The sequence below is a fragment of the Schistocerca piceifrons genome, chromosome 7, assembly GCF_021461385.2.
Source record: "Schistocerca piceifrons isolate TAMUIC-IGC-003096 chromosome 7, iqSchPice1.1, whole genome shotgun sequence".
Classification (NCBI taxonomy): Eukaryota; Metazoa; Arthropoda; class Insecta; order Orthoptera; family Acrididae; genus Schistocerca; species Schistocerca piceifrons.
Window position 1 is genome coordinate 492,512,512 of NC_060144.1, and position 11,733 is coordinate 492,524,244.

Here is an 11,733-nt window from a genome sequence, read left to right on the forward strand (position 1 = left end):
CGGGAATGGTCGGCCGGTGTGGCCGTGCGGTTCTAGGCGCTTCAGACTGGAACTGCGTGACCGCTACGGTCGCAGGTTCGAATCCTGCCTCGGGCATGGATGTGTGTGATGTCCTTAGATTAGTTAGGTTTAAGTAGTTCTAAGTTCTAGGGGACTGATGACCACAGATGTTAAGTCCCATAGCGCTCAGAGCGATTTGGACATTCCGGGAATTCTTTACACCAGCTCAGCGTCACTACTTTCTAGCATAACACTGACAACATAGAAGATTGGAGTTACTCAGCTTTAGGACGAGCTCTATTTATTCACCTTCATACTTTCACCTGTTATCACGGAATCTAACACAGGTCGTATGACTAACATCTTCATAGATAATTAAAAAAATGTATACATACATGGGTTGAATAAAAAGTAGTGGCAACACAGCCGTAACATGCTGTGCAGCACGTGGCATACCCGCTTTCTGTAGCTGATAGGTCAGTTGAAGTAGTGTAGATTGCGGGGACGGCTGGTTTTGAGTAAGTTGCAGTGTGTTCTGTGTGAAAGTGCGGAAGGCCACCATGTTTAGGAAACACGATCAATGTGTGTGGATCCAGAGTGAAGTGGCGCGTTGTTGGGGCGCATCACAATGTTACTTCTGGGCTCTGCATCCCATCATCCTTCACGATGCCCCACGGCGAACCCCGTGGAAGAGCTTCTGCGTATGTGGGGATGGGAGGTACTGGAACATCAACCGTACTCACCTGATATGAGTTAGTGCGATTACGAACTTTTCGTCAAAGTGAAGGAACCCCTACATGGCGCTACAACAGAACAGAAGACATCATCCGTGCCATAGAGCGGTCCTTGAGTGCTATCGAGAGAGATGGACGCGCTGACTGTGTACAACAGCTTCCATCACAGTGCGGAAAGGTGATAGAGGTACGGGGCGACTACATTGAGGGTATGTAATACGGTGAAGGTCTGTCCGTAAAGTCTGATATGAAATGTAACAGTGTTGCCACAACGTTTTGTCCAGTCCATGTACGTTATTTATTCCTGGCACTGTTTAACATTAAGAAATAAATAATTAAAAATTCTAATCGTACAAAATACTAATGGTTCAACTGGCTCTGAGCACTATGGGACTTAACATCTGAGGTCACCAGTCTCCTAGAACTTACAACTACTTAAACATAACTAACCTAAGGACATCACACACATCCATGCCCGAGGCAGGATTCGAACCTGCGACCGTAGCGGTCGCGCGGTTCCAGACTGAAGCGCCAAGAACCGATCGGCCACAAGGCCGGCACAAAATACTAAAATACTGTCGAAACCGGTTACCAGAATAAATAAATTTGTGATCAAGACTCATTTTAGTAGTAACTATTAGCAATAATATTGATCACTGTCTGCTCCCACGATGTATTCAAAAGTAACTAATGCTACTACTTTCTGCTATTACAAACTTACTATAAACGTCCAACCACTTACCCAGCTATTAATATTACCGTTGTTGAGGAGTTACAGGTCACTGTGAAGGTGACAGCGATCCAGTGTTCTGAAATTTTTATAAATGTCACAACAGTTAGTGATAGCAAATATTTGTTTCTTCAATTAACAGTTCGATAGCTTTGATCATATTCAGATTGATCTACATACAGAAGTATGCATATGTTATACAAATGTACCTAATTGTAGCCTATCAAGTGTAATAAGCAGTATCATAGTATACGAGGACCGTAAAGTTAGCAAAAAATACTTGTCTTCATAAAGTTAGCAAAGAAAGAGATTGAAATATGTATCTATAATTCGTATTCTGAGTTGTAGTCACGTCTTAGAAGGAAGCACTTGAGATGTCACGTCATCAAAAAACAGCCCCAGTATGCCAATATCGATAATTTTTTAGAGGTGCATACGGGGCCTGAAGATAGCGTATTGAATTGCCAAAACTCGTAGCAAAAATAAAATAACTTTTTAACTTGTACTGCTGTTTGTTAAATATTTGCTTGTTAAATATTTGACGAGCCGCTGGCCCACGTCCACAATGTATCAACAGAGACAGTTGGTATTGTCACATGAAATCATGATAAGATAGTAACCTTACATGTCCCGTTAACTCGTGTTGTTGCTTGTCTACCGTGCTTACAACACCGGTGCAATCAGGTGACGGGGCGTGGCCGCTAGATGCCGTTGGCCAAACACAGTTCGCAACGGCGCGAAACTAAAAATGTAATCGTTGACTACGTCCGCATACGACTAAACATAATACATAAATTACAATTAAAATGGAGCTAGAGTTATAACAGGAGTCAAATGGAGATACCAGTTTAAATTCTGGAATGTAGCTGCAAATAAATGTATGTGCTGTTCGCAATACAGTTAAGTTATTCAGCACCTTGTCAAACGATAAAAAAGTCTCGGGCTTAGCGAGCATGCCAGAACCAGATGCGACTAACCGCTGGCGGCATGGAGTCAAGAGAGAATGAAAATGGGGAACTGAAGGATAAAACTAGTAATAAAATTAGTAAACGCTCCTAGGCTAAACGAAAGTATGTTCATGAACTACCGTAAATATTATAAAAGGTAATGCCTACAAGTAGTCTGTAACTTGTCCAATAAACAAAACAGCGATTTGATATGCTGCTTTAAACATCTAGCGGCCACGACAGTCAGCTGTTTGCACTGCTGTTGTGCTGTTGTAGGCGCAGAATCTAAGCGACGACCTGACATTACGGGACGTGTCTGATTACTATTTTGTCATTATTTTAATTCTTGTGACAATACCATTTATGGATACATACTTCAATAGCTTTGTCTGTTGACTTCATGAGCACAGTTAGGTTTTCCTAACTTTGTAATGTGTGTGTGTGTGTGTGTGTGTGTGTGTGTGTGTGTGTGTGTGTGTGTGTGTGTATTATGACACTGCTTATTCAAGTTGATAGCCTCTCATTAGGTACATTTTTATAACATATGCACACTTCTGTATATATAATCTAAAAAAACTAAAACACTCTAAATTGATAATTGAATGAGAAAATATTTGCGGTCAGTGACCGTTGTGCCATTAACAAAAACTACTGTTGGTACTAAATTTCTTGTTCTGTTTGTTCGTTTATTGAATTTCCGGACTACTTCTGGACTATCGTGCTTAGTGACTTTGGATGAAACCTTAAAGATGCCCATTTACCAGTAAAAAAAGTGCTGCACCTATTATAACTTAGAGTTCTTGACTTTCGCGAGGCGTTCGATACAGTTCTCAACAGTCGTTTAATGAACAAAGTAAGAGCATATGGACTATCAGACCAATTGTGTTGATTGGATTGAAGAGTTTCTAAATAACAGAACGCAGCATATCATTCTCAATGGAGAGAAGTCTTCCGAAGTGAGAGTGATTTCGGGTGTGCCGCAGGGGAGTGTCGTAGGACCGTTGGTATTCACAATATACATAAATGACCTTGCGAATAACATCGGAAGTTCACTGAGGCTTTTTGCGGATGATGCTGTGGTATATCGAGAGTTGTAACAATGGAAAATTATACTGAAATGCAGGAGGATCTGCAACGAATTGACGCATGGTGCAGGGAATGGCAATTGAATCTCAATGTAGACAAGTGTAATGTGCTTCGAATACATAGAAAGAAAGATCCTTTATCATTTAGCTACAATATAGCAGGTCAGCAACTGGAAGCAATTACTTCCGTAAATTATCTGGGAGTAGGTATTAGGAGTGATTTAAAATGATCATATGAAGTTGATCGTCGGTAAAGCAGATGCCAGACTGAGCTTCATTGGAAGAATCCTAAGGAAATGCAATCCGAAAACAAAGGAAGTAGGTTACAGTACACTTGTTCGCCCATTGCTTGAATATTGCTCACCAGTGTGGGATCCGTACCAGATAGGGTTGATAGATGGAGAAGATCCAACGGAGAACAGCGCGCTTCATTACAGGATCATTTAGTAATCGCGAAAGCATCGCGGAGATGATAGATAAACTCCAGTGGAAGACTCTCCATGGGAGACGCTCAATAGCTCGGTACAGGGTTTTGTTGAACTTTCGAGAACATACCTTCACCGAGGAGTCAAGCAGTATATTGCTCTCTCCTACGTATATCTCGCGAAGAGACCATGAGGATAAAATCAGAGAGATTAGAGCCCACACAGAGGCATACCGACAATCTTTCTTTCCACGAACAGTACGAGACTGGAACAGAAGGGAGAACCGATAGAGGTACTCAAAGTACCCTCCGTCACACACCGTCAGATGGCTTGCGGAGTATGGATGTAGATGTAGAGTGAGGAGGCAACGTGGGTTTACACATGCCTGTCGCTGATATTTGTGGGGGTTGGAATGGGAAAGTGATGACATGTAATTATAACTCTGGAACACTTGTAGCTATTTCAGCCAAATTTGATAAGAATGTGACTTACTGCACGAAAATACGCTACAGAATGAAGACAGTCGTGACCTTGCGGGAGTGGGGTAGCAAACGTGACATTTTAGTGTCGCTTTGGGAATTGTGGAGAAATTTCATCCATGTATGCTGTATATGTGGTTTACTACACACGAAAAATTTGGGGTAAGAAAACGTTAGCGCCTCTAACTGTAGGGAAGTGGGTGGCGAGGTGGTGAAATGTCCGCTTTACACTAGAGCACCTGGAGCAAGTTCAGAAAACTTCATTTTCACGAAAATAAAAATCATTCGTCAGCTGAAAAAAAAAATCCCTTTACCGTTTCCAACGGGTTAGTCTGTCATCAGAAATCTGACAGAGGCTTCTGAAGATGGCAGTTTAATCTGTTAAAGCCGGTAAAGTGGAATTAAAATTTTTTGTGCAGCTGACGATTGATCTTTATTTTGACGAAAAGAATATGCAACGAAGTTGCGGAACTACTACTTTGAGCTAAATCAACAATCCGTGTACAAAACCCAACCTATTTTCTGGAAAAAAAAAACACTGGCGTCAGGGTCAAGCCATCCCTAGCACAGCTGGGAGTGGAGCTCGAATAGACGTTATTCTCGTACGTTAAAATTTTCGGAAACGATGTGAATCGGTCATTTTGATATTGCTAGACTAATTGATGACGGCTCCATTAGCCCAATGGCAAGTGAGCCATAAGGATGAGTGTGGGGGTGGAGTGGTGTGGGACAGGCAGAGATGACACGCAAAGGATATATATTAAATAATTTGAACCAACCTTGTGCCAGAGAGACTCTAGAACATGGTAACTTGGCCTTTTGTGGGAAAGTGTTGTACAGATTCAGCTATCAAAGTGCGACTCACAACTCGCCTTCACGGCTCTACTTCCGCCAGTGCCTCATCTCCTACTTTACAATCTTGACAGAAGTTCTCCAGTATGCCTTGTGGGCTAGCGCTGCTGGAAGAAAGGATACTGCGGAGATAACGGTAAACCAGAGTCTCGAGGATTGTTTCCAGAAGGAATTTTCGCTCTGCAGATTAATGTGTGTTCATCTGGAAACTCCGTGGCAGATCAAAACTGCTGGGAACCTCCACAGCGAATATCTCACATGTAGTGTCCAGGCTACTACGAAGTCTAGACTTCACCACCTTTGATATTCAGTTGGGGGGGGGGGGATGCTCATTAATGGTATCGTTCTACAAAACCGCTACAATACCACTAACGACGCGAAAGACACTCCCAGCAAGGCTCCGAAAAACGTTGCATGGAACCTACGAGCGTATTATCCTTTTCTGTGCGAATGACAGTGCACAGACATTCTTTGGATGGTTCATATATCAAGTAAATCCTCTGAGGAACTGTTGTTAATGTTATTTAAGTATAGGAGTTTATGTTGGTAATTATATGCGGGAGGTGTGTCTTTGTGACCATGCTGTAGAGGGAAAATTCATTCGGGAATTTCTTCCAAACTTGGTACACATATCACTTACTCTATGGTAGCATCCTGAGGATTGGTCTGGCCCACCACCCGTGTGAGCAAATAGCTAATGGGTCATTGTCTGACTGGTGACAGTTCCGATGATACGAGGGTCACTCCAAAAGAAATGCGCACTATTTATTTTAAATCTATCTTTTATTCTACATGTTTGAAAGTTTTACAGTGTGTAGATACATCCTTTAGGAACAATATTTTCATTTCTCCACATAATTTCCATCCCTCTCAACTGCTTTACGCCATCTTGGAACCAGCGCCTGTATACCAGCACCGTAAAATTCTGGACCAGCCTGTTGGAGCCACTGTTTGGCAGCGTACACAAGGGAGTCATCATCTTCAAACCTTGTTCCACGACGAGAGTCTTTCAGTTTCCCAAAGAGATGAGTCACATGGTGCCAGGTCAGGACTGTAAGGCGGGTGTTTCAGTGTTGTCCATCCGAGTTTTGTGATCGCTTCCATGGTTTATTTGACTGACATGCGGCCATGCATTGTCGTGCAACAGCAAAAATCCTGCTTTTTCCGATGTGGTCGAACACGACTCAGTCGAGCTTGAAGTTTTGTCAGTGTCGTCACATATGCATCAGTATTTATGGTGGTTCCACTTGGCATGGTGTCCACAAGCAAGAGTCCTTCAGAATCGAAAAACACGGTAGCCATAACTTTTCCAGCAGAAGGTGTGTTTTGAATTTTTTTTTTTTCCTTGGGTGAATTTGCATGATGCCACTCCATTGATTCTCTCATCGTCTCTGGTGAAAAATGATAGAGCCATGTTTCATCACCTGTCACAATTCTTCTAAGAAATTAATCTCCACCATTCTCGTACTGTTCCAAAAGTTCGCTGCATACCGTTTTTCTTGTTTCTTTGTGAGCCACTGTCAACATCCTGGGAACCTTCCTGGCACAAACCTTTCTTAACGCCATCACTTTCAGTATTCTACAAATACTTCCTGCCCCTATCCCGACGTAGCGTGATAATTCGTGATGCGTGTCAGCAGTTACCAATTCGTTAACTCTCTGCACATTGTCTGGAGGGTGGGCAGTACGAGGCCTGCCGCTGCGAGGACAATCCTCAATATTGCCGTGCCCGCTTTCATCACGTAACCTGCTTGCCCACCGACTAACTGTACTGCGATCGACAGCAGCATCTCCATACACCTTTTTCAATCTCTTGTGGATGTTTCCCACTGTCTCGTTTTCACAGCACAGGAATTCTTTGACAGCACGTTGCTTCTGACGAACGTCAAGTGTAGCAGACATCTTGAAGACATGCTGTGATGGCGCCACTCACGGGAACAGGTTGAACTAAGTTTGAAAACAAGCGGGAAGGATGTATCTACAACCTGTAAAACTTTCACACGTGCAGAATGAAAACTGTATTTTTACAAAATAGTGTGCATTTCTTTTGGAGTGACCCTCTTATTACACCACCTACTCGTTGGGTAGGGGTGGGAATCTGGCGACATAAAACTACTTACAATGAAATGAACACCCTTAGCTGCTTACAGGCGTTGACATACGTCAACGGGGACAGATGAAAACGTGTGCCCCGACCGGGAATCGAACCTGGGATATCCTGCTTACATGGCAGACGCTCTATCCATTTGAGCCACCGAGGACACAGTGGATAGCGCGACTGCAGGGATTTATCTCTGGCACGCCTCCCGCGAAACCCACATTCTCAACGTATTGTCCCGCACTACATTCGTAGTGTCCCCGCCCATTATACTCATTACTCGCGGCGCGTTGCCGACTTCGCTAAGAGTTCGGGCACTGTTTGTGCATTCGCACAGAAGAAGAAGATGGTCAAGTGGCCGGTGAGCCTTAACTATACATTTTACTAAGATGTCCGGAAGAACAGATAGCATCGGTGACCAAGCAGCTCATTAGAATGAACTAACAATGAAATGAACACCCTTAGCTGCTTACAGGCGTTGACATACGGGAGGCGTGCCAGAGATAGATCCCTGCAGTCGCGCTATCCACTGTGTCCTCGGTGGCTCAGATGGATAGAGCGTCTGTCATGTAAGCAGGATATCCCGGGTTCGAGTCCCGGTCGGGGCACACATTTTCATCTGTCCCCGTTGACGTATGTCAACGCCTGTAAGCAGCTAAGGGTGTTCATTTCATTGTAATTTCATTCTAATGAGCTGCTTGGTCACCGATGGTATCTGTTCTTTCGGACATGTCCGAAAGAACAAATACCATCTTAGTAAAATAAAAATACTTAACCAGGCAATTGTGGCTAATCAGGTAGTGAAGCCAATAAAAACACAACGTAGGCCTGATATCTCTGCCAGTAAGATTCGTTGTCGGTGTGTTAAGCCTTCAGCGTCGATGGAAGCAAGCGCCGGCAAGTGCATCTGCGAACCGTTGCAGGTGGACGACGACGTGGTGCTCAACGTGCGCGCGCTGTCCCGCGTGCTGGCGGGGGCGGCGGAGCGGGGGTGGCCGCTGGTGGGGCGGCTGCTGCGCCGGCCTCCGCCCTTCCGCTCACCCAACCACAAGTGGTACGTGCCGCGCTGGTTGTACCCGGAGGACGCGCTGCCCGAGTACCTGTCGGGGCCCAGCTACGCCGTGGCGGGCTCGGCGCTGCGGCCGCTGCTGCGCGCCGCCCTAAAGACGCCCCTGCTGCCGCTGGAAGACGTCCTGACCACGGGCGTGGCCGCTGACACCGCAGGGCTGACGCGCTACGACGTGCCCGGCCTCGACGCCGTTCCGTCACCGCTCTGGCTGACCAGGCCGTGTCTGGCGCGCGCCTCGCTCTCCACGGGCAGCCTCACCGCCCACGAGATCCGCGCCATCTGGGACACCGTCTCCAGGCCGCCGGCCGGCCTCTGCTGGTTGCTCGACCGCCTCGGCATTATTGACCACGGACGTGAGTGGTGACGTCGGCCTCTGCAGCAGACGGGTCTTCCTCCGGTGATCGGTGCGCCCAAGTCCTGACCCCCCCCCCCCCCCCCCCCCGATGACAGTCGATACAACTGTCACTTGCTGTGTTGACTCGTTGCTGAACTTCTCAAATTGAAATATCTAACTGTGTCTACAGCACTTGGGGTTAACCATCAGTGGTGCTATGCTGACTGCTGACCAATATAAGGATGGTCGATGTGGAACGTTGTAGCTGATGTAGGCCTCTGGAGCTGAGAGGTCTTCTTCTGGCGATCATTGAACTCCAGACTTGTGCTCCAGAAGATTGTTGGCAGTCGCTAGAACATGTAGTCACTCACTGCTGAACTCCTGAGATGTCAGTTTCCGAGTGCGTCTATAATGTTGCTCTGCTGGCTGCTCGACTAATTCGGGTCGTCGACTTGGGACTGAATTCTGCCGTTGACATCTGCATCAGCTGGTCCTCCTCCTGACCATCGGTGCACTGGAGCTCCGCCAATGGAATACAACCAACAATGTCCAGAGCATGCAGTATGCTCATTTGTTGCTGAACCCACGAGATGGTTATTTCTGATAGTACATACAGCGCTCGTTCTGATCAATTGATGATGCAAGCTGCCTCCAGATCATCGATGTGGACTATGAATTGTGACGTCGATCTGACGAGCAACTGGCTCTGGTATGCTGCACCTTAGTTCTGTTCGCCTAAAGACTGCTGACAGTGTCCAGATCACGCACTGTACTGATTGGTTGCTGAACTCGTCATATGGCAATTTCTGACGTTATCTATAGCACTTGGTGTGGTGACATGTCGATGATCAACGTTCATCCCCACAGACATCTCGTGTGACAGACTCGTTTTTCGTGAACTTCGAACACCTCGGAAGGCTACTTGTGACAGTGTTTAATGCTCTCACTTAGCTGATAATTTACTGTGGGTCCTCGATAACCACAGAAAAAAAGTATGCGTCACTTGGTGTGCTGACTCGTTTACAGTGTATTTAAAGTGTGAAGACATCTGCTCACAGGATATACAAAAGTAACTGTGTTTAAACTCTCCCTGTATTGGCTGGTATCTTGTGATCTCACGGCACTGAGACATCTTTAGAGTACGACTTAGCTCTTTATGACTCAGACAATATCTGGTGATTCAGTGTTCAGTGTTCGCACAAATTTTACCCAACCTTGGTGTTCGTACTTAAAGAGAGATTTTCACGTTTTCTTAACACGGACAGAAACAGTGTTGATGCCTTACTTGTGGATAGTTCTCTGCAGTGACTCTTTCTAGTAAAATTTTTAAAAATATTTATCGTCTAATTGTTAAAGGTCAATTGATGAACAAATTTCTTTCAACACTTAATTTTTCACAATATCTGATCCTGATTGATCAAGACAAGAAAATTGAAGCAGTGTATTGTTGCAACATATTTTTCTATTTATTATTATTAATCATGATGAATTTCATTGATGTTTATCATAAATGTGAAGTGATAGTGTCGACGTTATGCTTTTCTGTGTGTTCTAGGTAACAATGTCTGCTCTTCGTTGTGGAGCAAAGCAAAAATAAACAAAAATAATACAGTACCTCGTGCAAGTAATTTGCAAGTCCTTTCGAACGCACACTCACGCCACGCGGGATTAGCCGAGCGGTCTGAGGTGCTGCAGTCATAGACTGTGCGGCTAGTCACCGCGGAGGTTCGAGTCATCCATGGGGCATGGGTTCGTGTGTTTGTCCTTAGGATAATTTAGGTTAAGTAGTGTGTAAGCTTAGGGACTGATGACCATAGCAGTTAAGTCCCATATGATTTCACACACACTTTTTTGTACACTCACGGGAAAGAATCGCAATACCACGAAGGAGCTCTGCTACACAAACGAAATTTGGTAGGCATTTTTCTACATCTCACAGACGACGCCTCTTCAGATTTCGCGCCAGTCGCACAAGACTGCCGCTAGTAGCGCCACTGTGAGGATACAAACCAAGTTTGCTATAAATACAGGCTGTAACGGTCGTGAGCGTTATTCACCGTCGAGACAGGACGTGGTGAAATGATTTCAGTAAAGAATGCCTTTCAGGTGACAAAGACGCCATTAGCAACAACTCACGGAGTCCGAACGTGGTGGTTTAATAGGGCTACGAGAAGCTACATGTCCCTTCTACGATGTTGCAGACAGACTGGGCATTAATAGCAACTGTGCTGGGCACGAGAAGACCGGGCTCCTGACGGTCACGTGGCACTGCCGAGAGAGAAGAGCATCGTGTTAGGCGCGTGGCTCTGGTGCATCATACTGCTTCTGCAGCAGCAAACTGGGCACCAATTGGCACCACAGTGACACAACGAAACGTTACAAATGGGTTTCTTCAAGGACAGCTCTGAGCCAGACACCTTTTAGCGTGTGTTCCACTGCCACCAACGCACCACCATTTGGTACTTCAGTGGTGTCAAGCGAGAGCTCATTGGAGAGCAGAGTGCAGTTCTATTGTGTTTCCTGATGAAAAGTGGTTCTGTCTCGGTGCCAGTGATGATGGCCGCTTGTTGGTTAGGAGGACGCCAGTTGAGGCCCAACAATAAACCTATCTGTGTGCTAGACACATGGACCTACACCTGGAGTTATGGTCTGGGATGCGATTTCTATGACCGCAGGAGCACTCTTGTGGTTATCACGAACACCATGACTGCAAATTTGTACGTCAGTCTGGTGATTCGATCTGTTGTGCTGTCATTCATGAACAGCACTCCAGGGGGGTGTTTTAAAACAGGACAACGCTCGCCTACACACCACTGTTGTAACCCAGCATGCTCTGCGGAGTGTCGACTTGTTGCGTTGGCCTGCCCAATCAACAGATCTGTCTCCAATCGAGCACATAAGGGACATCATCTGACAACTCCAGCGCCGTCTACAAACAGCCTTAACTGTACCAGTATTGACTGACCAAGTGCAAGGGGCA

At 45.5% G+C, this 11,733-nt stretch overlaps 1 protein-coding gene across 1 annotated transcript in view; it reads left to right on the forward strand.

The window, feature by feature from the left end:
* The window catches only part of LOC124804979 (beta-1,3-galactosyltransferase 1-like), a 31,119-nt gene extending 20,795 nt beyond the window's left edge, over window positions 1-10,324 (forward strand). The window contains exon 3 of the mRNA XM_047265369.1: window positions 8,274-10,324. Coding sequence (XP_047121325.1) covers window positions 8,274-8,783 — 510 coding nt within the window. The 3' untranslated portion in view covers window positions 8,784-10,324. The remainder of the gene's footprint in view (window positions 1-8,273) is intronic.
* The last annotated feature ends 1,409 nt before the right edge of the window (window positions 10,325-11,733 follow it).